This window comes from Lutra lutra, chromosome 1 (assembly GCF_902655055.1).
Source record: "Lutra lutra chromosome 1, mLutLut1.2, whole genome shotgun sequence".
In the NCBI taxonomy this organism is placed as follows: Eukaryota; Metazoa; Chordata; class Mammalia; order Carnivora; family Mustelidae; genus Lutra; species Lutra lutra.
Window position 1 is genome coordinate 47,579,748 of NC_062278.1, and position 27,762 is coordinate 47,607,509.

Sequence of the window (27,762 nt, forward strand, 5' to 3'; positions counted from 1 at the left end):
TTGTGGGAGTTGTAGGAGGGACAGAAGGAAAGTTGCGGGAGGCGGCGGGCCGCATCTCTGGCGCCGCGCGCAGTGCATTGTGGGGGGTGTAGTTCGACTCCGGAGCGTAAGGAGGTGCTGCGCCAAAGGGAGTTGTGGGCTGATGGAATCTTATGTACTATGAAGGAAGGAACAAAGGTCCTTAAAGTAAGACAACCTGTTTCTGGTCACGGCTAGTCATTGATTGTGACTTATATAACGGTTTTCCAGTCCTGTGCTTTCCTGTCACACACCCTACCTCTAAACACGTCAACAACGTGAGTATACTTTTGAAATATCAACCTATTTATTTCTTCTCAGAACCTCACTTCCATTGAAGCAGATAGTCTTTCTGGTTTTATTGCTTAAGTTTAGACTAAGAAGGATGTGACTTGGCGGTATCCATGTAGAATGTAATGACAGTGTTTGGGTTTCATATAATTTATGTTAGTGGCTGTTTTTTTGTTTTGTTTTGTTTTGTTTTGTTTTACGGCAAGTGATACTAATTTTCTATTTATTGTGCTTAAAGTTTCATTTTAAAATCAATTTCAGTTAGTTAACCTATTAAATTATAATAATACTGAGGCTACAAGACATGTCAAAAAACATGAATTAAAAAAAATCGTTTATGGAGTATGAAAAAGACTGAATTTGGGGAACATGGCCTTGAGCAAATAAGGTCACTGACAGCCTCAGAATTCGCAGATGGCCATGTGTTCACAGCAGTAACAGAATGACTCTAAGCCTTCAAGTATCACACAGAAATTCATTGATAGAAAACAGAGACATTTTTGCACACATGTGGATGCATGAACATAGCCTAGGACCTGTAAATGATAGGTTTCTCAACAGAGACCTACAGAGACCGCTAGCTCAAGGACTAGAAAAGCTCTCAAACTCTATGCCATCCCCAAATGTCTTGGAATTTAGCTCAAAGTTGATATTAAGTTTTTACCAGTCTGACAGATTGAAGGCATGGTATCTGTTTTTCTGTAGTTCTATGTCTTTTGCCTCAGTTGGCAAATGGATATTCATATCCAGTGCATAAATAAAATAAAGTAATAGCCAAATACAATATTCAAATATGACTGGATTTTCATGTAGAATACCTGATCAGAGGAGAACTTTGCCAGGCACCAACTAGAGAAACTGGTGGAAATACACAGGCAAATTATTAAATTTACTAATACAATAATTACATATTATAATATATAATAATTACAAATTATTAATGTGCAATTTGACTCCTAAATTCATTCATGCAGCAGGAAATATCTTTATCCATTGGCCTTCTTTAGAAATCCCCTACCTCCAGAACTACCTCTGTGATTAAGTCACATGGTAAACAAACCCAGGTAAAAGGGAAGTCTGAAAGAGGAAGAGGAAGACAGCACCTTAATTCATAGTCAAGGAAGCTGAGGACAGAGTGAATAACTGACTTATCAAGCTTGAATAATAGGGTGCATTGACTAGTTTTGTTACATTGGACAACTTAGTTAACCTCTTAAATCTCGGATTTCTTTTCTCCAAAATATGAATGTTGAAAATATTCCCTATTCCAATTGACCACAGTGAGGATTAAATGAAAAAATGCACATAAAATGTCCAGCCCAGGGCCTGTGGCATATATTAAACAATCATTAAACTTTAGTATTTGCAAATATCTGTTGAATATCGATAATGTTTGGCCAGGGTCACTATAAACAGCATCTAAAAGCCTCTGATTCCCCTAGAAGCTGGAAGTAAGCCATTTATAGAGGTTGGTGTCCTGTTCTCTTCAGCAGGTTATCGAACCTCTGAACTAACTGCAGTTGACCAGGAAAGACTTGCAACAACCTGATTCCCAGGCTGGCTTCAGAGGATGCATAAATCTTCATGATTCAGGAGGTCGGTGTTTCTTGGGAAACCTGTAAAGGAGGATGCCGCTTGGCATGCATTAAGTCTGCATAATGCATAGAAAACACTCAAGACATATTTCACTTACGATTTAGCATGGACTTGGACATGTCTGTGTGTTTGAGGTTGTGACAGTCTTGCCCACTCAGCACAGAGGGCATAAACTACCTCATGACACCAGTACCACTTCTCATTTATCTCTGCATTGTGCATGTTTTCTATTTTGGGTGCTTGCTTGTTGTGTGGGCAAAATAAATCCTTAAAAATTAATGGAGTTAAATTCTGCTTCCTTTCCTTACTCTGCTCCTCGGGAAACAGTAGCTGGTCTGACACATTTTCACAAGTGTTAAGGATGATTTAGTGCAACCAAGTACAGATTATGAAATTTAGATTTAAAAATAAACTTGAACTAGATCTCTGGCTTCATTTGTTAATTATGGTTCTAGTTTCACCAGGAAGGTGTTAAATAAATCCAATAACTGAAAATCTAAATATGCAGGTATTGTAATTTGTTTATGTTATGTGTTTATGTGATGACTCCTTGTGTGAGAATTCCCTTCAATAACAAATTCCCTTATATACTTAAATATTATTTTTAATCACACCTTTTTTAGAAACTGAAAATTATCTTAAGAAAGATATATCTACATTATGTCTTTCTCCTACAATTTTATCCTGGTTGTTTCCTTATAAACTTTGGAATGCAAAAAGGAGAAAAATAGAAATATATGCAAGCTGTGGGTTCCAATCAACAGCCTTCCTCAGGAAATGTCTCAATCTTTGAATTTCCTTGTGCCGATTCACTTTAGGACAATGGCAAAATTAAAGAAAAGGCAGATAGAAAAGTGCATCTAGAATGGCTTTCCTTTTAGCAATTCCTGTCAAATTCTGCATAGAGTAGTGAACTATAGTTTTTTAGATGTCCATGCTTCTGAAGGACAGTGAATTGACCAAATGTAGGTGAGAAGTTTAAATCATCCTCTATTTTAATAACATCAATGTGAGTCTTTAGCAAGTGACTCTTTCTGAGTCCCAGTGTTCTCATTCATAAAATGGATATACTGCTATGGTGAGTGCTGTGAAGTGTGTAAACCTGGCGATTCACAGACCTGTACCCCTGGGGATAAAAATATATTATATGTTTATAAAAAATAAAATTTAAAAAAAAATGGATATACTGGATGATCAGTAATATCACTTGAAACTCTAAAATTTTCTGATTCATAATTCTGGAAGAAGAACATAACTCCAAAATGGGGTTGTCATAGAGCCACATGTTTAAGTTTCACTAGGAGATTCACGTATTCTATACCTCCAGCCTAGACAATGTACGAAAAGACAGAGAGAGTGGGAAATGCAGATGGATAAGGAAAACAAGGAAGTCTCTATGCTTCTGATTAGAAAAGATACAGCAACCCGGCCTTTGCTGTTCCAATGATAAACACTAATCATGGAAAGTGGAAGCTGTTTAGGAAGTTTGTGAAAAGAAACCATTGGAAATAACTCAAGATTCAAGCATAATTCAGTCCAGATCTACAAATATTAATTGGCTCTCTGTCATATGTCAGCCATTGTGCTGGATATGGGGAATACCAATGTAAATAAGCACAATTTTTGTGATGCACAACCTAAATCCAGATTAAATCAACTGTTACAAAGAAGCCTAAAGTGTATGTGCCTAAAATAGGAACAGCACTTTTGTTTATGTCAATGTGGGGGACCAAAGGAAATAATCTAAATGAAGTGGGGGAAGACCCTGGTAACAGCAAATAAATGCCATTTAGTCCGGCATGATATATTATTTTATATTACACAACAGTCACTAAGTGACTGTCCAAATTAAAAAAACAGACTTTTAGAAGATAAACAGATCTCTTAAACTGGTCTGTTTAAATGCTTATACCCTTTATGTTACTCAAGTAAGAAATGGACAAGAGAATGTTTCAAACGAATATATGATCACTCTGACCAATAAGATCAATGAAAAACAAATACTTTGCTTCATAATCTTTGTCACTTATTCAGGAACATATCAGTAGAGCATATGCATAGAGATTTCTTTCTGCTATGCTCTTTGCTCTATAATCTGATTAATCCCTACCTAATATGTGGAGAAAAGCAGAAGTAATATGCAATAATGCCAGTTAAGGTTGGCTGTACTCACACAAAACCTTTAGCCAACTTGTGAAGCACAGTCTGCAAGTAACCACTAAAGGCCGTGTGACAGATAATATATTCCCTTGAGCAGGTATCTCAGTGAACGACACCTTGCTCTTTCCCCATCTTCAACACTTGACCCAATTCTGCACGAATCTCAGGAATTGAAATGCAAAACAGGGAGGGCCCAGAAGTCTAAGTTAATTCTGAAAATTTTGTGAGAACCAGACTAGAAAATTGCTAAGAAGTTCAAGTTTAGGGGCACCTGGGTGGTTCAGAGGGTTAAGCCTCTGCCTTCGGCTCAGGTCATGATCTCGGGGTCCTGGGATCGAGCCCCGCATCGAGCGCTCTGCTCAGCGAGAAGCCTGCTTCCCCCCTCTCTTTCTGCCTGCCTCTCTGCCTACTTGTGATGTCTCTCTCTGTGTGTCAAATAGATACATAAAATCTTTTTAAAAAGTTCAAGTTTATTTTTTATTTATAAATATATAATATTTATAATACATCTATATAATACATCATTCGTGTCATAAATAGAGTTCAGTAATTCATCAGTCACATATAACACTCAGTGCTCATCCCATCATGTAGCCCCCCTTAATGTCCATCACCCGATTACCCCATCCCTCCCACTAGAAGTTCAAGTTTAGAGGTGATTTGAAGAAAAGCCAAAATAATAATGAAGCATAACATATAAAGTTAGTTAAGATATATAAATTAGAGCAGTGATTCTAAACTTTAGTGTAAGAATCACCTTGGAGGCTTATTAAATATAATGTCTTGGAGTCCACGCCAAATGATTCTGACTCAGTAGATCTGAGACAGGGTTCAGAAAGCTACAATTTGGGAGTCACCCCTGGTGATTCTAATGGGGGAAATGTGGCCTGGCATCCACTAGTTCAAAACAATGGCTTTGAGAATCCAAAAAACACTTAAGTTGGTAATTCCTATGCTAGAAACAATGCAGAGATAATGGATGGTCTCTCCCTTCAAGGGGCTCATGATCAGCTTAGGAGGTCAGACATCAAAACAATTAACCATGTGAAATGAGGTAATAAGAACTTAATAAGCAGTATTGTAAAAGTTCTTAAAGAACACAAAGGTGGAAGCAATTATCCCTGCCAGGGATGGAAAACATAACATATAAAGTTGAATATAAAGTATATCTATGTATTTGTATGTAAAATAAGGAAGGTTAAGCATTTTTTTCTGGAAAAACAATTATTAAAAGTGAGCATGTGTGTTGTCATTCAGTTATTAATATTTACATCTTACTTTTTTTTTTTTATCATCGCCTTGTTCTTGCTGACTTTTCGTAGGCTTATAATATCCAGTGTTGTTTCTGAGTTTAGGTCTTGTCGACTTGCTTATTTGTTGTTAGTATCCTCATGTTTATTTCAAAAAAGAAAACATTCAAAGTTCTAAAATGACCGTTGCACTAAGCTTATTTAGAACGATGACTTCCCCTACTTTATCTTGTTGGCTTTTATTGTGGGTTCTGTCTTATAATAGCTTTGCACTCGGAGTTATTAAAAGCCCAGGACTATGCTATTTGTTCTGTTTTTGCTTCAAAACACTTAATCTGTTTTCCGACTTGGGTCCTAGGATAGTTTTGATACATGGTACATACTCTCACATTGCAACATTCTACCATTAACTATCATATTCCAAAGTAACTGTATTTATGATAAAGCAAAACATTTGGTCTATAGCTGCTTCAAAGTTTAGTGAAGAAGTCAGATTTATTTGAGATAGTTTACACCAAGCCAACAACTTTTGAATGCTGAAAGAAAATTTAAGGCTGACAGAATAAATATAGGCCAGATGTTTTTTCTCCAGCGTATGAGCATAAACTTTTTTCCATTTTTTAACACATTTATGTGGAATTCTGGAGACACGAGAAAAATAGATATAGAGAGACATATATAGATGTAGTGTTTCAATATTCTATGTTTACCCCATCAATCCTTGTCAAGTAAATATTGTCCTACTTCAAACTATTTGACAAAATGAATTTATTCTATTAAATATGTAAGGCTTACTCAGTGGGAAAGATTTCTTTCCCAGAAATGTCAAAGCATTAATTAGTTTCTCTCATCTGCAGCCTATATTTAGGGAAGGATACGCCCCCCCCTGAACAACACAGAGCTGGCAGGGACACAAAAGGAGGCAGAGCCAAGTCATAAATCAAATTCCAAGTGACTTTTTGGGACTGCCCCCAGATCAGGGGAGTCCTCATCCTTCCCTGCCCTGCACACACTCACACATCTGAGACTGCGGTAACATTAGAACACATCAGGAAAAAGAGCAGAATCACTCTTTTCAATATATTAATTATGGGATAAATAAAAATTCAGTAGAAAGGACTTACATGCTTATCAATGGTGTTTTTATCCACTGGCATACATTTTTCTATGCAATAGTGATATCAACCTGAAACTGGAACTTTGGCAAAGAAATGAGGTGGAGGGAAAGAGAGAAGGAAAGAGCCTTGAGCTACGTTGGCCAGTAAAAATTGTAAGTTTCAGAATTTATATTTCACCGTAGTTTTCCATGTAGAAAAAGGAATACGTGAGAGAAAAATAGGATAGGATCCTTCTGATGTTAGCCTGTTTCTCAAGTGTTTTGAAGGAACCCCAAATCTTTCTTTTATCATCCCTGTACCAGCAACTCCTTTATAATGTCACTTATTAGAGGTCTGTCTCTTGCTAGGTCAGTAATCCCCAATGTGAAGCTCACTGATGTGTGAAGGTACTTTAAAGAAAAGTCATAGTTCAAGAGCTAAAAAATCACTGCTATGAAGTGTGAAGAAGAGAAGATCAGAAGGGACCTACAGTCTGCTGAAGGATAACTATTTGAAGATTAGTAGTGAGCAAGTCTCCTAATCAAGGATTTTAAATCTAATAAAAGGAACTTCATTGGTTGAATTACAATAGCAGATAAGAGTGTAAAAAATGGCAATTTTTAAACCTGTGCCTGTCAACTACGTAACTAACAAAAATGCCTACAGTTGAACCTAAGGAATACATACTTGCTAATTATACTGGATCATGAAACCCAGAGTTTTCCTAATTAATTCAAATAAACTAGCATTTCCAAAGCACCTACGATATGTAAGGTACTGTGCTAATGACTGTGGAAAATTTTTACACATTATAACAACAACAGCACAAGATATATTCCCAGTTTCTGGAGGACTTTTTAAACTTATTGAACAAAACAATATTAATTATGCATGAACCAAAAGAGCCAAATAAGTGTAAAGTATCTCATACCCTAATTGGAATCATTATGTTTGCTGCAGATGTGGATGTGTATGATTTAGGGAATTATTAATTCACTCTTTCTGCAGTGAAAGACTATTTTCCTCGCTTCGATGTAAATAAAAGGAGGATCTTTGTCACCATCACCTTTAAAAATCTAAAAGAAAGTATCTTGTATGTGTAACAGAAAGATCAAAAGGATTGTCAGTGTCAGAAAAGCGAAGGATATGTTTAAAGTAGGTAGGGGAAAAACAGTTAATGTGTTTTTTTAATATCTGGATTTAGAGAAAAAAACAATATCTTCAAGACAGAAGTCAAAAAGCACCCCAGTCTCCTGGGCAAATGCAAATAAAGAAAACCACAACCACAACCACCAAACACCAATCAGGGTGGTGTTCCTTGTAGGCCCTTTCTGAGGATTGGTAGAAACTGCATTTTTTTCATCTCTGTTTTTATGCTTGTTCCAAGATCTTTTAAGGGGTGGGGTGGTGTGGGCGGTGGGGAAGAGGCAGCCAGTAGATAAAAGAAGCCACCTGAGATTTTGAAAATGTATACAAAAACTTCCTAGATAAAGAAATACCAGATTTGGCAGCCAATCTTTAGCAATGGACCCAGAAGCAACTTCGGTTTATTTGGATTATTTCTACGCTACCAGCAAAAATCCTGATCTTGAGGACACCCGCTCCCATGTTTCTTATATGTCGATCTTCCTTCCAGTCTTTTACACAGCTGTGTTCCTGACTGGAGTGTTGGGGAACCTCATCCTCATTAGCGCCTTGCATTTCAAACAGGGCAGCCGAAGACTGATTGACATCTTCATCATCAACCTGGCTGTGTCTGACTTCATTTTTCTTGTCACATTGCCTCTCTGGGTGGATAAAGAAGCTTCTCTAGGACTGTGGAGGACAGGCTCCTTCCTGTGCAAAGGCAGCTCCTACATGATCTCAGTCAACATGCACTGCAGTGTCTTCTTGCTCACCTGCATGAGTGTTGACCGCTACCTGGCCATCATGTGTCCAGCCATATCCAGGAAATTCAGGAGGAGAGACTGTGCATATGGAGTCTGTGCCAGCGTCTGGTTTATCTCCTGCCTGTTGGGTTTGCCTACTCTTCTGTCCAGAGAACTCACCCTGATTGATGATAAGCCATACTGTGCAGAGAAGAGGGCTACATCCACGAAACTGACTTGGGCCCTGGTGGCCTTAATTTTTACCTTCTTCGTCCCTTTGGTGAGCATCGTGACCTGCTACTGTTGCATAACAAGGAAGCTGTGTGCGCATTACCAACAGGCGGGAAAACATAGCAGAAAGCTGCGGAAATCCATAAAGATCATCTTTATTGTCGTGGCAGCCTTTGTCTTCTCCTGGCTGCCCTTCAATACTTTCAAGCTCCTGGCCATTGTCTCTGGGCTGCAACAAGAAGTCTACTTTTCATCAGCTTTTCTCCAGCTGGGCATGGAGGTGAGTGGGCCTCTGGCATTTGCCAACAGCTGCATCAACCCTTTCATTTACTATATCTTTGACAGCTACATCCGCCGGGCCATCGTGCACTGCTTGTGCCCTTGCGTGAAGAACTATGACTTTGGGAGCAGCACAGAGACATCAGATAGTCACCTCACTAAGGTTTTCTCCAACTTCATTCATGCAGAGGATTTTGCCAGAAGAAGGAAGAGGTCTGTATCACTCTAAAACGGACTGTGACATTTCAATCTCTGTTCATAGACTGGAGAGTTAATTGGTGTCAGCAACAAAGAAAGAGGAAAAGTATTGCTGATACCATTCATAGTGCTTCATAAATACAAGAAGAGTTTATTTTTAAAGAGATGACTGAAAAGTCCCTGTGTTCATGGGTATGATTGTGTCATACGCTGGTTTGGGGGTTTGGGTTTTTTGTTTTTGCTTTAATTTTTCTTTTTGTTTTGGCTGAGTGGACCTCTTTGACTGTTGCCAATCAAGTTCACAAGGCAAAATACAACTCCTATGGTCCTTGAACTCTGACAGAAAGGTTCTGCTTGGATCAGTTCCTTTCTTCATGATTGCTTATGTACGTTCAGGACTTTTCCTCTCTCAAGAACCGTGGTGCCTTGATCCACACCACCCTTCATATTGGGCTCCAATCTGAATGATTCTGCCCACTTTCATCTAGTGAGAAAAGTGGTAACAATGCAGGTAGCAAAACTTATACCTGTGCCCTGAAATTAATTGTTACTGAGTAATAAATTAAGAGTCTAGCCTTAATCTTTACAAGTTTGTTATAGTGATTCTTCACTGTTTTCCAATGTTATCTTTCACCTTTTGCCATTCACAATAACTTAGGACTGGCAAAAAACTCGTGGGGGTAAATCATTCTGTATTGTGTTTATGAATCAGGACTTATTTTATCACATGCTCTTTAGAATATCTTAACAAGGGAGCATCAGGCAAAGTTTGACCTTTGTTTTCCTTGTAAGGTATATTGGTAAAAATATATCTCATTATGATAGAACAGTAACTATTTTTCAATAGAGTTCTACTATGTTCTTTGTTTTCATTGACTTCATAAATTAGGATATGACTGCTTTAATTACATATTTTTAATTACTCAGTTATTTAGTTATCAAATGAAAATGTTACTGCTAATATAATTGGAGATCATCAAATGCTTAGCTACAGCATCATGTGGATTATCGTTTTGTCTTTTTTTTTTTTAATTTTTTTTATTTTTTTCAGCATAACAGTATTCATTATTTTTGCACCACACCCAGTGCTCCATGCAATCCATGCCCTCTACAATACCCACCACCTGGTGCCCCCAACCTCCCACCCCCCACCCCTTCAAAATTCTCAGATCGTTTTTCAGAGTCCATAGTCTCTCATGGTTCACCTCCCCTTCCAATTTCCCTCAACTCCCTTCTCCTCTCCATCTCCCCTTGTCCTCCATGCTATTTGTTATGCTCCACAAATAAGTGAAACCATATGATAATTGACTCTCTCTGCTTGACTTATTTCACTTAGCATAATCTCTTCCAGTCCCGTCCATGTTGCTACAAAACTTGGGGATTCATCCTTTCTTTCTTTTAATTAAAAATATTAGTGCTACACATTCCCTGTGGCATCATTTGTGTGGTATATATAATTTTTTGACTTGATTCAGTAATATAGGAAGATAGGATGCTCTGTATTCAGCTGAAGTTAAAAATCCATAATGAAGATGGGGCACCTGGGTGGCTCAGTGGGTTAAAGCCTCTGCCTTCGGCTCAGGTCATGATCTCAGGGTCCTGGGATCAAGCCCCGCATCGGGCTCTCTGCTCAGTGGAGAGCCTGCTTCCTCCTCTCTCTCTCTCTCTCTCTCTCTGCCTACATGTGATCTCTGTCTGTCGAATAAATAAATAAAATCTTTTAAAAAAAAATCCATAATGAAGATACTACTGATATTTTATCTATATATACATTTTTCCAAACCCGGAGACTTTCCTGAACTCTTTCACCTAAGAAATATTTATTAAGTCTACTTGTACCTGTATTCCTTTTAAAGACTTTGAAGTGAAAAACATGTAATTAGCAGCAACCACAAAAGGCTTTGCTGCAGAAAACATACTATTGTAAACATCTTTTGATTCAAGAGAAAATGGGTTATGTTTTGACCTTCAGTGGTGACTCAAATGAATTACTATGTACCTCTAAATATTAGGTTTGAATATCAGAGAAAGCTTAGAATCTTTTCAGAGATCAAGTAATTCAAGCTCATCCTATGTATCTTTCACATTAAGAGAAATCTCAAATATTGGGCATATTCTTATAATCTATTTGGAAGTTGAAAATATAGTTTTTGGTTTTATAAATCAGTTAATTTGTTAATTTCTCTTAAACTTTTATCAAATAAAAATATAATTTCCTTATATATGTATTCTATCATATTAATTTCTATCAACACATTACTATTAATATTGATATTATAACAGTCTTTTAATACTTTTTCAAAAATACAGAAAAAAAACTATAAATCATAAGAAAGAAGTTTTCTTGGAAAACTTCAAAACTGAATTCAAAACAATTAAATATATCTCCAAATGTTAAATAAAAACAAAATACAGAAGGTAGAAGACATCTGCTTTTTAAAAACAAATCAGCAAAAGCACTATTACCAATCAGGAGAATAAGTGTCCTTGAGAAATGCTACTTTAAAAAAATAGCTCAATCAATCAGGTAAAGTGTTGGAAAAGAAAAAAAAAATGGGTTATTAGAAATGTTGGGTCACTGAACAAATGATTTTAATCTTTCATATCTAAGGGTAGTTGGTAATATCTAAGTCTATAGAATTCTCAAGGATATTATAAGACTCATAAATATAAAGGTTTTTTAAAATCTTGAGTTAAAAATTATTATATAAAGCTATTGGGTTTCTAAAGTGTTGCTTTAAATTTTTCAAACTAAAAGGGTTCCTGGACGTCTCAGTTGGTTGAGTGTCTGCCTTCGGCTCAGGTCATTATCCTAGGGGTCCTGGGATCAAGTCCAGGTTGGGCTTCCTGCTCAGAGGGGAGCCCTCTTCTCCCTCTGCCCCCTCTTACCCATCCCCATGTCCCCTGCTTCTGTGTGCACTCTCTCTCTCTCTCAAATAAATAAATAAAATTAAATAAAGTTTCCAAACTGGAATGTCAAGTGACAATCACTCTCATTTAACAAAGATTAAGAATCTGCCTTACTTCTGTTTCATCCCTTTAGTTTTTTCTGGGAATATATAAAATAACATGGAAGAAAAATATATTATTATACTTCTTAATATCTTAAGTAGATACGCTAATTTTGTACATTAGAAAATCTTGCATATTGTATATTCATAATGGTCCAATGATGGAAGGAGAAATGGACATAATTTTACAGATAGAATAACTCCGATAGTAAAAAATTCGAAACTTGATAAAGTTGGTATGTCATACATGAATTCCTCTGGTAGGAAATGTAATTTACATTATAATAGCCTTAAAAGGTTTATTATAAATTATATGGTTATAATTTATAAATCATTGTAAATCATATATTATAAAATACATGGTTGTAATTTATATTACAAATTACATATATCTCATTTTACAGATTTTTAAACCATAATATTTCCACATTTTTAATACAAATTTATTTATATGCATATATACATACAGATACATGTGGAAACATAGCTTATCAAGATTTTTATTCTCTCGAATTACTCTGAGGGCTACTTGGTGGTAATTTCATGTCATTATTAAAACAAATCAATACACATTGCCATGAATTTTTCTAGAAAGTTAATCTGACAGCCTAACAATTGTGCCTTGCCAGTTATATCTAAAGTTAGAAAAACAAAACAAACCTTAATAAGAGTAAATATATGAGGAAATCACTGCAGAGTCATTTATTGTCATTTGTCTAAGTGGTCCAAATCCAGGACTTTAACAACAAATATAAAAGCACAGTCATCTCCCAAGCATTTCTCAAGCAATTTTTCTTGAACTTACCACAGAAAAGCTCTCCATGAAAATCTGTACGAGAGGTCATCGAATAACTTACAATTAATTTTAAAATCGACGTACTCAAGGCGCACACAGTCATAAGCACACATTTACTCCATTTGGGCCATCCTGAGAGACCAACCAACCTGACGCTTCTGGAAGTCCCATGATTTGCGCACTTTAACAAGTCAAAATCACCTCTGAGTGAGAGTAACACTAGTGAGAGTAACGGTCTTAAAAGGAAATCTATGTGCGTGACTGAAGGTGGAATATACTAGGGGTCACAAGTTAGTTTTTAAATAGATGCAGAAATGTACAGGATGGTGGTGAGCTGAGTGAAAGAACTCCTCTATGATTCATCTCGACTCCTTCAATCATTCTCTATACCCTCTGGCAATCTCAAAAGTGAGAAATGACTTGTCAGTCGTGCGTGCCACAATGAACAGTAAGCATCAGTTTTCCTGCAGAGTTCATTCAGAGAAGTTAAGCCATATTAAAATAATAACAAATTTTCCTGCAAAAGAGCCACTGGTATAGCCAGGGAGCGAGATGATGGCATTCAGTACCAGACAGAAGTGCCAGGAAAAAAAGCAGGAGGATAATTCCAACCATCCGAATATCTGTAAACCGTTATTGGATTTTGCCTTCCACAGAGATTGGTATGGATAAGACTGTCTGTTGCAAATGCTGCATCTTATTTTAAATTCTTTCCTTTGAGTCAGACTTTGTTTTTATCAAGTCTATGAGTAAACAGTTATGACTAGACTTTACATAAGTGTACAGGGAAAAACTGTAATACTGCTTACCTGATTGTACACTGCAGATGTAAAAATCCACCTGAGAATGAGCTAACTCTTATCGCTTCTTGTTGTCTTTGTCATTTGCTTAGTAGAGTTACATTTCTGAAGTATAAAAATGGGAATTGCATCCTAAGACTGCATTCTGCAACACTGAAAAGAAAACAAACCTATTTTTAAATACCCATTGTGTCAAATTGTTAATGAAGTGAAGGCTCTTATGACGAGTTAAGTCACAGTAAAATATAAACTCACATGAAATGTCTATTTACTAATCTCCAAGTAGGGGGAAGTATTCTGTTAGTGATCTTATTAATTAATTAATTAATTAATAAGTGATCTTATTAAATTAAAAAGTTCTTGGTTTAAGTATGTGAGTAACAACTTTCTAATATCCAAAGGTAACTTTTAAATTACCGTGGAACTTTTTAAATTTGACTATATGTGATTAAGTTAAATTATGGTTAACTTAGGCAAGTCGCTGATTTAAAGAATTTATGATACAATGTTCATAATATTTTTATAATGCTCTACAGACCTAGTAAAAGATATCATCAATTTGACATCATTCAGAGACTCTCTTATTTGCTACTTGATTTACTAATTAGCTAGTTTCCTATCACTGCCATGTTAATAAGTGTTAGGCTTCATATACGAGTACTTCATATGTCAACACTGATGGGACAAGACATTTTTATCTGCTGGCTCCTATGAGTTCTGATTGGAAAGATTCCACTTCCATATTACCATTAGTTCAAAATGAAATATAAATGGTTCTCCCTGCTAGAATACTTTATGATCTATACTGTATAAATTCACTCTTCCATTTGCTCTTAATTATATACAAGGCAGAAGACATAAATATTCTTGTGATGTTCTTAGATCAAATAAAATGTTATGCATCAAACAATATGTGACTAAAGACTATTTTTAATTTTTAAAAAATTTCCTGTGGGAGAGTCTTCAACAAGCAACTTTGCTCTTTTCCTTTTTGGAGGAAATCAAGTATTTAAGAACTTTGTATTACAAAACCTTTACAAATCTCTAAATTTGCAAATTCTAGAATAGCATACCATTTACTTCATATAAATTTAAGACAGCGTAAACTGTTCAGAGCTACGGTATGACGTGTAAAAAATAAAGCAGAATTGAAAGGTCAATTCTGCATGTTTGACCTCACCCACCAGGTCATTTATTGCTCATCACATCATAGGTCAGTGGTTTAAATTTATGGCTTTTATGCCATAGACTTGTGGAGTTCCTTTAAAAGAGTCAATAACTCAAAAATTACACTGTTCTTGCAAAGTGTCTGTTGTACACAATGTACTATGATAGCCCAAAATTTGTTGTTATAACTAAGGGATTCATAAATATGCCTAGAGCTGTCACTTAACAATACTCCTCTCTCTTTCTCTCTCTCTCTCTCACACACACACACACGCAAATACACAAACACATGCTGTACAAATGCAGTTGATAAGTACCTATTGAATCTTGTTGCTAATATTGTCTAAAGTACTTGACAGAGTGCAAGAAAGAAGAAAATAAAGAGAAGAAAACATATAGTAAATAGGAAATATAAAGAAAAATGGCTTATGTAAATATATCAACAATCCAAATGAAATTATAAATGGATTATAATTCCCTGTTAAAAGGTGCAATAAATAACCTGTTCCCACAGTCATGTACTATATACATATATAACTAATAGACTGTAGGATTTAAAGAGGTAACAGTAGAACTTGTTTCTTCATGAAATTCATAATCCCCACAGTTACCTGTTTTTTTGAACCACGGAATGAAGTACTGACACCCAAGAGGAGCTTGTTAGACCAGGAAAAAAAAAAAAAAGGTGAAGTCAAATTGCTTTCTTTGATCTTTTCCAGTGTTTAGGGAAAGGCCCATGAACAGTCTTATATAAGTTACTTCATGTAACTGCCATTTTGTATATGGCTGTTTCTAAAAGAGTGTCACATTTCCTTAAAGAAATGTTCATATTGGTATCCCCAAATAAAAATACCTTTGTTGTTTTTAAAGACTCTCAGGTATAAATGATTATTTTAAACACGAGAATGCATATTAAGTATTATTATGTTTAAAATTTATTTTCAAATGACAAACTAAAATAAGATATGCAAAGTAGATAACTGTACAAATCTTGCCCAAAGACATTGATTTAATGAGATGCCCTCTCACTTACCCTTCCTTTTAGACCAAAAACAAAACTGACAACTCAGGGGGAGAAGTGGCAACTGAGAAATGAAACTTGACCCATGGTTTCGCGTTTAAAGCAAAAGGAAAAAAAAAAAAAAAAAAAAAAAAAAAACAGATTCAGGCCAGTGAAAGGTAGATAGAGGTGGCTACTCTATTTTAATGAAAAAGATGTCATTCAGTGCAGACCTGACTCATGTGCATTAATAAAAATGTTTAAAATTAGAAAATTAGTAAAGAATTGGAAAAAAGTAAATGCAAAGCTGCATAACTTATACAGTGTTTAGGATTATAAACAACAACAATTTCAATTCTATAATTCAAACATAGAAAAAAATACTACCAATAAACCTATGAAAATATTTAGCATGATAATTAAAGACAGCCAAATTAGAATAACAAAATACAATTTTTACCTAGTCAATTGGCAAAGACTTAAATGTTAAGTACTGAGTTGACCAGGTTTGGAGGTGTGAGGTATGGGTAAGATTCCCTGGACTGTCGACGGAGTATAAGTTGACTAAGCTAGAGAAAATTTAGAAACATGCATAAAAAGCAATTCTGCTTCTAGGATTTTCATGTAATCATGGAATATAATTGTGTATGTAATTATGGCTCTGTGCAAAAATATATGTGCATGCATTTTTATTCAGCATTGTCTGCAAAAGTAGAAAAGTGAAAATAACCTAAATGTCCACTGAGAATTGACTGAATAATTAAGGTTTCTATACATCCTTATAATGGAAGACTACATAGCCTTTAAAAGTACTGTACCATGTACTGACATGAAAAAGATCTTCATAATAAATTAAATGAAATTAAGTTAAAAAAAGAGAGCAGGCTACAAAACAGTACTTACAGAATAATCACATGGTTGCAACTATATCATTTACATTGGAATACAGCAATTTCAGAACCCTATAGAGCAAAATGTTAGCTTCGTTCCTCACTATGTAGTAAGGTAAAGGGGGATTTTTATTTGTGTTATTCCTTGTATTTTCTAAAAAGAATATGCATTAATTTTGCAGTAAGAAAATAAAGCTGAAGTGTGCCTGGGTGGCTCAGTTGGTTAAGCAACTGCCTTTGGCTCAGGTCATGATCCTGGAGTCCCAGGATCAAGTCCCGAATTGGGTTCCCAGCTCCACTGAGAGTTTGCTTCTTCTTCTGACCTTCTCCCCTCTCATGCTCTCTCTCACTCTCTCTCAAATAAATAAAATCTTTAATAAATTAATAAATAAATAATAAAAATAAAGCTGAATTTAGTTCAAGGGGTTTTTTTTGTTTGTTTGTTTTGTTTTTATTCATTTGAGAGAGAAAGAGAGCACGAGAAGGGGAGAGGGGCAGAGGAGAAAGCAGACGCTCCACTGAGCAGGGAGCCTGATGCAGGGCTCGATCCCAGGAACCTGGGATTATGACCTGAGCCAAAGGCAGATGCCCAACCACCTAAGCCACCCAGGCACCCCTAGTTCAAGTTTTTTAAATGAAGTACACAAGTAAAAATAGTAGCTAAAAGTAAAACACTAATTCTGCATCAAAGGTCCTCCAATTCTTCACTGTACTGTATTTCTGATTTCTGAGTATAACCCCTACATTGGCCTTGAAACTTTCCCTAATAATTTAATGATTCTTTTCAACAGGGCCTTTCTGTTACCTGTACAAGTACCTGATTCCTTAAGAGTAACAATTTCAGAGTTGTAACACATTTAAAATTTGTAAATGGTGATCAAGGCTTGACCATTCCAACATTCATTCCCCGTTTCCCAGTGCCCTCCCATAGCACAGCAGAACTGCGACCTGCCTATGGAGTCACTGGTGGTCTGTCCCCTGGCTAAGGAGAAGGGAAGAGACATTCTTCATTCGTGTATATCTATATCCTTGTTCCAAATCAGGCCCTCATGATTGTTGAACTAAGTTGACCATTCTAGGAATATCACACCTTTGACGAACATTAAGATAAAGAATTTTTACAAATATTAAATATTCCAGTTTTTAATATTACTACTTTTGCTTCTAATATGTTGTAACTATGAGGGCCTAGAAACCTGTACCCAGTTACACTTCATTTAGGAACACACATCTTGCCATTCTCCTTTAACTTTTTAGGTCATTCTAGTTGTATTATGATTAGAGAAATAAGTGATATAGTAATTTTTACTTAATTCCTACTCAGTTCTTTCTCTCTGGACATTGATTTCCTATTTAAGTGGAAAACTTTTCTTTGGTGCAAACCCAATGCTATTTGTAATAAAAAAAATAGTGACTCACAGTTATAATCATGCGATAGTCAAGAATTCCTCCAGCCATTGCCAGGATACTGTAAGCCTTTTCACAAACTCCAAGCCTATATTTCATATTAGACAGTAACTAATGTATATGACTCTGCACTTTTGAGATGAAATGAGGAAATGGGTCAAGTAATTGGAAGATAAACTCTATAAAAACTAAGAAAATGCCAGAGCAGTTAATAGTCTCTTACTGGCACTACCTGGGAAGAGCAGAGCTAACTTAACTCAAACACCATGATATAAAACATTTAAATCATTAGCTTATAATATTCATCATGATATAGCTATGACCACAGGGAGAGTGATATAGCATTGTGGCTAAAGAACACAGATCCAAATTTGCTATCTATTCTCTATAAACGTGAGCAAGTTTCTTAGCATTCCTGTGTCTATTTCTCTCCATAAAATGAGGACAGTTATACTTGCCTTAGATGATGTCTACTCTAATTAATTAAAGTGAGAATGTAAGGAATTTGGCACAGTATCTGGTACACATTAAGAGCTGGATGAGGGGTGCCTGGGTGGCTCAGTCGGTTAAGTGTCTGCCTTCCACTCGGGTTATGATTCCAGGATCCATCCCCATGGGCTCCCTGCTCAGCGGGGACTCAGCTTCTCCCTCTGCACGACCCCCCGACTCATGCTTTCTTTCTCTCTTGCTCTCTCTCAAATAAATAAAACCTGAAGAAAAAAAAAAGACCTTGATAAATGACCATTGAGAAACAGCACCATTTTATAGATGAAGGAAATTGGATTCAAAGAAATCAGATTTCACATCATTCTTAATGAACTGGACCAAAAACAAAACTTTGATTTCAATGAAACCCAGGGCTACCTATGTGATTCCAAAACTTATGCTTTTTCCACTTCATATTTTTTCCCCTCTGATTCCCAGATTCTTTAATGGATTCTGTTAATACCACAACCTTCCCTTGTTTTAGTTTATTCTTTCTATCTTTAATTACTTTCCAAATTCAAACTCTATTTCCTATTTTTTTCTAATGCAAATATCTCAAATCACCAAACCCTTTACCTATTTATGGCTAACATAATGAAGATACTGTTCAAGGGAAGAGGAAGTCCACTTTATTGAAAATACAATCTCAAAAGAATATTTTCTTGTAACACATTTCCCTGAATGTGATCCCTTAATTGTGATTCATCAGAAATGACATCTTCTGGGGCGCCTGGGTGGCTCAGTGGGTTAAGCGTCTGCCTTCAGCTCAGACCAGGATCCTAGGGTCCCAGGGTCCAGCATCAGGCTTCTTACTCAGTGGAGAGGCTGCCTCTCCCTCTGCCTGCCTCTCCCCCAGCTTGTTTTCTCTGTCTCTCTCTTAAAATAAATAAAATCTTAAAAAAGCAAGCAAGCAAGAAGGAAAGAAAAGAAAATGACATCTTCTATCCCTCCCAGTGGTCACTAAAAATCTGATATAGACAATCCAACATATGCTGCATGTAAGGAAGGGACAGCTGTCTCTTTTCCTCCCTCTCACACCCAACCCCACATTAAAGGACAGTAGCATCTAAGACAGTGACCTCACAGGAAAACATTTTCTTTTTTTACAGAGCATACACATACTAGGTAAGAATTATAGTCTCACATACTAGGTAAGAATTATAGTCTCATATTCTTTTTCAAACTTTTTCTAGCCACTAATTTCTTATGATATTCCCAAAGCAAGAAGAAAAGAGAAATCCAGTGCCAAAGTCCCACCATAGACTGTGTGTCTATGGACTATGTCCCCAGAACTAGTATCAGACGCTGAAAGGTTCACCATCTTATGAAATGCTGTTTGTTATGACAAGAAGCTGCACTCGCTGCTCTACGTGCAGAAAAATAGATAAAACTTGTCCTCCAGAAACCTCATTTATGCTTTTTAGAAAACATGTATAAATTTGCATAAATGACTCCTGAATATTAGTAAGGATTTCCAAGTGGAGCTTTAAAAAAGAAAGGGGTTTTTCAAATTAGGAACATTATATGCTGCCCCAAACATGTAAAATCTTGATTTAAAATTTATTTTAAATAAGAAATAATATTTACTTTAAATAAGAAATAGTATTTTTCCATGCAGCATTTTTAAGAGGGTCAGTTAAGAATGTTCTGAAGTAAGATAACAATAAGGTCAGTAATCCAATGACCACAATCTAGGAGAAAGGAGACATAATTTCTTAAGAATGAGAGAGCATAGTATTCAAGTATTAAACCTGCTATTTATTTTATAAGTATACATGTTTTTTGAGAATAATTATCTCAGCTTGCTCTATTTTGGAAATATATTAAAACGTTAACAATAGTTGTTTTAGGTAGTAGAACCAAGGACAATTTTATTTTTATTTTTAAATATTTTTATGCATGCTTCTAATGAATATGAATTTCTTTCTTAAACTGTAAAATAAAGGATGCTGAAATAAATGTCATATGTGGTATAAAGCATGCATTAATGTTTCAGCCCAATTTTGTCTCTTCCTCTAAAGTCAAAGCAGGATTTTTTTTAAAATATCATGTTCAATTTTAAATTTAATATCCGTAACTTTGGGATTTTTTAACTTTGGACAAAACCTTAATAAAACTCAACCAAATCATATTTGTTCTCATATCAAGTGCAGCAAGTCATTGTTCAAAGCTTTCAATTTACTTTTACATTAAATTCGCTTGCTCATTAAGTCAAAGGTGAGCTAGTTTGTGTGTATAGATGCAGTTTTTTAATCTTATTTTAAAATACCTCAACTTTCCAATTAAGTGCAAATTAGAATTGATTGGATAATAGTTGACTATGAACTTTACCATTTAGTCCAAATGATCTATTTTAAAGCATTTGCAAACAACATACTTCTCAAAAAGTGTAAATATTTCCAACTGAAAGATTTCTAAAATATAAGAAACTAATTTCTTAAATTGAGCAATCAATGAGGGAAAATGTTGACTTTTAAAGCTTTTCTCTGTCACTTCGACTTTCCTGGAAACTTTTCTAGCTTTCAGGATGCCTAAACATTGTTCACTAAGCACTCAAGGAAAGAAAACCACTGGCTTGACATCCATTTTCCATTGTAACAGTACAGCTCTGTTACCAAAAAAAAAATGCACAGGGCAGATGAGTTGTAACAAGTATCTGCAGTTCTTGGGGTGCCTGGGTGGCTCAGTCAGTTAAGCATCTGCCCTCAGTTCATGTCGTGATCCCAGGGTCTTGGGATCCAGGCCAGCCTGAGGCTCCCTGCTCAGCAGGGAGTCTGCTTATTCCCTCTTCCTCTGCCCCTCCCACGAACTCATGCTCTCACTCATTCTCTCTCTCAAATAAATAAGCAAAATTAAAAAAAAAAAAAAAAGTACCTACAGTTCTCATTTCAATGATTTTTAAAAACAGAGATTAAAGAACAAGACCTGTGTTTACGGAGTATTCATTTAGTACCAAGGAACTGCTGAATAGTTCGCATATGTTATTATGCTTAATCCAACCTGTGAGAAAACCTATCCAGTCCTCCTTCCTTTTCTTTTTCTTTTTCCGCAGTGGTCAGAGCTCTTTTTCAATCTGAACCTTTCTCCCCAGCTTCTCTACCTTCTTCTCTCAATAAATGTCTTTCATACTCCATGGGGTCTGCTTCTCTGCAAACTAACTTGAACTAACATATAAAGAAAAAAATTCTGAGAGAAAGTATAAATTTCTAGGGTTAAAGAAGCCTTTCGGAAAATAGTTTCTTTCAGACATGTCAAAGATGGAGCATGTTGTACAGTATAATAACAAGTGTTTTGTGCATTTTTATACTGTTAAAGTCATATGTTAAGCAGAGAATTATAAATATGTGCCTCTGAGAAGTATTTTGATTAGCTGTCTTAAGAAAAGTCCTCGATGACACCTCAGGTAATAGGTAATAATTCTCAGCTCTATAGTGATGGCTGCTATTGTAGTCATCGTTAGAGTTTATCTATTTGCACTTTTCTACTCTTTTCAACCTTTCACCCACATACCTAGAAAATTAAAATGAAGAATGCCTTCAAATAATGGAGTATAAAAAAACATGGTGTGATGTAGTAGAAAACATAAAGGCTTTAGAATCAGCAAAATATGAGTTGGAAACCACAACAACAAACCACTAAAGAAGTCCGTGTAAACTTGAACAAGTTATTGACATTCTCTGGCTCAGTTTTCTCACCTGTAAAATGTGGGTAACGTTGTTCCTTGGCGGTTACTGAAAACTAAATGAGCAAACTTACGTAGGTGATGAGAGTAATTTTTGTTTTGTTTTTAAATTCTGTATGAATCCTATATGCCCAAACGCAGTTACATATATTTCAAAAACAAATTTTAATTTAATTTAAAATAATTTAACTGTGGAGACTTAAGGTTTATCAGGTTGCTGTTAGAGTATATATTAACTATATGTAACATTAAAGATAAGGCAGACTATATACATAATTGAATATGTTTGGATATGTACATATCCAAACATGAAGATATGTTTGGATATGTATATAGCCAAAGATGCAGACCCAATAAAACAGGGTCCTCATTCATGGTTAATAAATTTATTACAGTGTCTGGGTGGCAAATTTTATAAATTATATTTGAGAACTATTTTGTTCAAAACATTATAATACATTTATTATTTAGGTCTAGCTAGGCCTGTAACAGAAAACACCTCTAAAGGGATAAGATGATCAGTCCTTACTCCTGTGGCTTATGTGTTTTCTTGGAAGTCTCTAAGGTTTTTCAACTGGATTAATCAATGCAGATGTGTGCATGCCTATAACTCTATCAGAAATTATGTATAAAGAAGGAGAGAAGGACCTATGGATCTACCAAATCAGGATAGCTTTTTGCTCTGAAGACAGGAGAAAATATTGGCTATAGTCAAAAATTTCTCTCTTAGAAAGTCAAAACCTTTCTTGGCTTTGACATTTTGATGACTTAAAATACAGAAAAAAATCTACAAAAATAGATCTGCAAATATTTTAAATGCTCCTCAGACTGAAAATTAAAAATATCACAAACATTTTATGCATATCTCTATGTAGAAAAAAAATAGGAAATACGTAATAATATTCTTCCCACCTGTAATTCTGGTGCCGACAAACAACACTACCTTCTGGAATAATTAACTCTGTTTGGGGAAAAGGGATGGGTGGGGAGGTAGAAGGGACAAGGAAGAGGATGGGAAATAGGGAAAAGATTTGTCACTGTTACTGATTTTCCATTTATTTTAGGAAAAAAATGATTTCCCTGTGTTTTTATGTATCTGAGAAGACTAGACAATTGAGGACCTAAGAAGTTGAGAAACCTTCTCAGGGAGTGAGAAAACAGGCAGGCAAAGCCCTTGAGAAAAATTCATGTTCTCCAAATTGCACATCAGCTCTGCCCTGTGGGCCTTGACCCAGTGGGAGAGGAAATGGCCTATGGCTTCTACTCCCTCTACCCCTCCACCCTTCGGTAACCCTACTAATAGTGGCCATGAATGAATTACTTCAGCCACTGAACCATCTTAATGTGAAAGCATGGCTTCCATCTTAACTCTAGCCATTTCTCTGCTTTCTGTTAAGGTCAAAACAACATTAATGGTTTTTAACATGTTAAATGGTTGTTCCCCCCCACCCCTTGTTTTACTGTAAAACATAGAAAATGAAAAACAAGAGAAAGACCCTCATGGTCTTTAGAAATAGTGCATTCGAAAATTTCAGCATAAAGATCTAGTTAAATTCAGACTTAATTCAGTTAAATTTAATGTGCCAAGTTTAAATGCAAATTTGGTTCTCTGCATTTAAAGATACATAACTGTTTACTATGTTCTATTTAATGCAGACATATCACAATGTGCATGATAGATAAAATTAAAGGCTTATTTATATAAATTTTATAGAATACAGCATAAACATTGCTGTCAAAGGAGTTGTAAAATCATCTAATTTAACCCACTCATTTTTCAAATAAGGAATTAAGTGAAGAATTTTATTCATAATCCTAATTTTCTTTTTACTTTTTTTAAAAAATCATTGAACTAGGTGTGTCTGGGTGGCTCAGTCGTTAAGCATCTGCTTTCAGATCAGGTCATGATCCCAGGGTCCTGGGTTCGAGCCCCGAGTCAGGCTCTCTGATCAGCAGGGACCCTGCTTCTCCATCTCCCTCTGCCACTCCTCCTCCTTGTTTTATCTTTCTCTCTCTCTCTCTAATAAGTAAATGATTTTTTTAAAAAAATAATTGAGCTAGTATGCATGGGTACAATTATAAATGCTGTTAAATTAAGACAATGTTGTATTTCTGTTTCAGCTGTTAAATAGCTACTGCTCTGAGTCCTCTGGGTGCCCACCTATCATAGCCTTCTGTCACCTTCCTTAGGAGCTCCTGGACCCTTCAATATCAAGCAACTAAAGGGTTAAAGTCACTCTGTAAGCAAGAGGCCTTTGGGCACCTGCCTCCCTCCTAATGAGAGGAGAGTATCTTTTCAGACTGGCTGGTGCCCAAGAGGGTACAGACTGTTGACAGTTTTTGTTTGTTTGTTTTGTCTTTTTAAGATTTTATTTATTTGATAGAGACAGCGAGAGAGGTAACACAAGCACGGGGAGTGGGAGAGGGAGAAGCAGGCTCCCCACGGAGCAGGGAACCCTTTGGGGGACTGGATCCCAGGACCCTGGGATCATGACCTGAGCTGAAGGCAGATGCCCAACAACTGAGCCACCCAGGTGCCCTGACTGTTGACAGCTGTGAGTATCACGCCTGCATGCAGTCAATGGTAGCAACACAAATTCCCAGCTGTATTGGACATTTGTTGTTTGACCCAGCATCCAATCTCACACTCCACCCCCCTCCCTGGCAATCATCTATCTGTTCTTTCCCACACAGCTCCTATGTTTTGGTAAAATTAGAACCCACTCTCAGCCCCCTGGAAAAGCCTGGATAAACTTCAGGTTCTCAGTAACTTCCATCCTCTGGCTACAGGAAGCACAGGGCCAGCAGGCAACAGCCCCACCAGGCTATCCAGAATGCCAGGACAACACTGCTCTCTCCCTTCCCAGGCCCTGTTGAAATTTGTAACCACCTTATTAAGAGCAAGGGACCCAGTCTTGGAATAAAATTAACATTGTTGACAGTAAAGAGATAAGACAGAAAAACAAAGCAACACAAAACAGAAGAAACTGTGTCCTTAGTGGCATGGCTGAGCTGCTAGTTCAACCAATCCTGAAGTCCTCCCTAATTTGGACTTTCCAGTCACCTGAACCTAAGCATTTCTTTTGTTGTATAAAGCCCTTCTGAATTGGGTTGTTGTTTTTTTAATCTGAAAGCTTATGGGACCTCATATGCTAATACCGTGGCCTCCCATCTAAGTTTAGCTAAAATTCTCCAGGACAGCCCTTTCGTTAAATTATACGACAAAGTTACAAAACAAAGCAGAATTTCTCAAAATGTGTTCTGAAGAATGGCTTAAAATAAAAAATGCAAGAAACAAGTGTTGGCTAGTGTATGGAGACAAAAGAAACTTCTTGCACTGTTGGTGGGAATGTAAATTGGTGCAGTCACTGTGGAAAACTGTATGGAGGTCCCTCAAACAATAGAACTCTATGACTTAGCAATTACACTACTAGTCATTTGCCCCCAAAATACAAAAACACTAATTCAAAGGGATACACGCACCCCTATGTTTATAAAAACATTATTTGCCATGGCAAACTATGGAAGCAGTCCAAGTATTCATCAACAGATGAATGAATAAAGACTATATATATATATATATATATATATATGTGTATATATATATATATATGTGTGTGTGTGTGTGTGTGTGTGTGTGTGCGTGTGTGTGTGTGTATATACATATATATATCAAATATTACTTGGCCATAGAAAGGTGAGATTATGTCATTTTCAATAACATGGTTGGAGTTAGGGGCGCCTGGGTGGCTCAGCGGGTTAAAGCCTCTGCCTTCAGCTCAGGTCATGATCCCAGGGTCCTGGGATCGAGTCCCACATCGGGCTCTCTGCTCAGCGGAGAGCCTGCTTCCTCCTCTCTCTCTGCCTTCCTCTCTGCCTACTTGTGATCTCTGTCTGTCAAATAAATAAATAAAATCTTTAAAAAAAAAAAAAATGGTTGGAGTTAGAGCATATTATTCTGAACAAAATAAGTCAATCAGAGAAAAATAAATATCATATGATCTTACTCATATGTGAAATTTAAGAAACAAAACAAATGAGCAAAGAAAAAAAAAGAAAGTGACAAACCAAAAAACAGCCTCTTAACTATAGAGAACAAACCGATGGTTACCAGAGGGGGGAGGTATGTGGGGGATGGGAGAAATAAGGGATGGAGATTAAAGAATACATTTATCATGATGAAATAAACTAAAATAAAATACAATGATTAAAAAAAAAGTATCCTGAAGAGCACAACTTCCAAGAGAAGTTGATAGTTACGGTCCTGGAGAGGAACAGCTCAACACACAAAGTCAAGAAGGTAGACCTGAATCATCTAACCAAGAAGATTTGTGATATACTCAAAATACCATTTAATTTTTTATTCTCATTCAATTCTTTTCAAATTTATTTAGTAGTACAATAATTCCCTGCCCATGCTTACTGACCTTAGCAGATCTATTGACTTTTCTACTTACTCTTTGGGGAAGATCTTTAAATCTCTTTAAATAGTTTTAATTCAGAAAACAGAACAACTTCTGTTCTTTCCTGCCCCTCACCATTCACCTACTCACCAGCTGCTAGGGGAAAGGTGGGGAGGGGGTAAGTTTGCCAGATTTTGTAGATAAAAATATAGGATGCCTAGTTAATTTGAATTTCAGATGAATAACAAGTAATTTTTAATATAAGTATGTCCCAAATATTGGATAGGATATACTTATAATAAAAATTGTTCAACATTCATCTGCAATTCTAAATTAACTGAGAATCTTGTATTTTATCTGGCTGCCCTAGGTGAGCACAGGAAAAAGAGGTGAGGAGGTTTATAGTGCTTACTTTCGTGAGTGACTTCACGTTCCTTGGGCATGGCAGATGGTGAAGGTGACTCATATGTGCCAATTTGGAGGGTTCTTTGGACATCGCATCCGAGGAGATCTCTCTAGCATCAACTGTCAAGACGTAAGGGGTACTCCTCATTCCCTCCCAACATCCATCCCAGTTAGCCCCTAGTCCACCAGCTGTGGGGCCCCACAGTGATTACCACCCTCTGCATTGTCTTATGGGAAGGAGTGAGTCATCTTTGCCCCTTTGCAGCAGGAAGCTCCCAGATTGGCCACCAAAATGCTAATAAGTCAACTTTTGCATCAACCTCAGTCTGCAGTGTCCCTGACATACGGGAACACACATTTATCTCTTAACTGGTCCCACTGAAGCCACTGGGCTTGGTGTAAGAGGCAGCAACTTTCCCAAGGGTTAAAAGTGGGGACCCCATAGCACAGTGACCAGCCTTTCCCAAGAAAATCTCACAAAAACCTCTCAATTCTCTGAAAGGATCCAAGAATTGTGGAATAGGTCCCCAGATATTATGCTTGTAGAGTCTGCACATGGTGACTTAGCAACTCACTTGGGAATTTAGCATTTATTTTATCTTGATGCCTAGCTGAAATTTCAATTTTACATTCTGTTATATAGGTTTCTTTTCTGGGAAAATTCTCACAACTTTTAATATAGCATACATTATGAGTCTACATGAAGGGGTGGTAGTTTGCAGTAGTT

At 36.4% G+C, this 27,762-nt stretch overlaps 1 protein-coding gene and 1 long non-coding RNA gene across 7 annotated transcripts in view; one reads left to right on the top strand and one right to left on the bottom strand.

Annotated features, from left to right (window-relative positions):
• Positions 1 to 72: 72 nt before the first annotated feature.
• On the top strand, positions 73 to 10,103 carry GPR15 (G protein-coupled receptor 15). Of its 5 annotated transcripts, XM_047722753.1 has the most exons (4): positions 73 to 296; positions 429 to 431; positions 1,800 to 1,905; positions 6,781 to 10,103. In XM_047722753.1, the coding sequence occupies exon 4, from the start codon at positions 7,937 to 7,939 to the stop codon at positions 9,017 to 9,019; it is 1,083 nt and encodes a 360-aa protein (XP_047578709.1). In that variant the 5' UTR covers positions 73 to 296; positions 429 to 431; positions 1,800 to 1,905; positions 6,781 to 7,936; the 3' UTR covers positions 9,020 to 10,103. The 5 variants fall into 5 exon arrangements, with proteins under 5 accessions (XP_047578709.1, XP_047578719.1, XP_047578725.1 ...); XM_047722763.1 differs by lacking the exon at positions 1,800 to 1,905; XM_047722769.1 differs by lacking the exon at positions 1,800 to 1,905 and having other exon boundaries at positions 7,900 to 10,103.
• Positions 9,345 to 27,762, bottom strand: part of LOC125096114 (uncharacterized) — a 24,846-nt gene continuing 6,428 nt past the window's right edge. The window contains exons 2-4 of one of the 2 annotated variants that reach the window (XR_007126067.1): positions 13,605 to 13,748; positions 12,805 to 12,976; positions 9,345 to 9,472 (exon numbers count right to left, since the gene is read on the bottom strand). This is a non-coding gene — a long non-coding RNA (uncharacterized LOC125096114). The remainder of the gene's footprint in view (positions 9,473 to 12,804; positions 12,977 to 13,604; positions 13,749 to 27,762) is intronic. The other variant, XR_007126072.1, reaches the window with a different exon arrangement.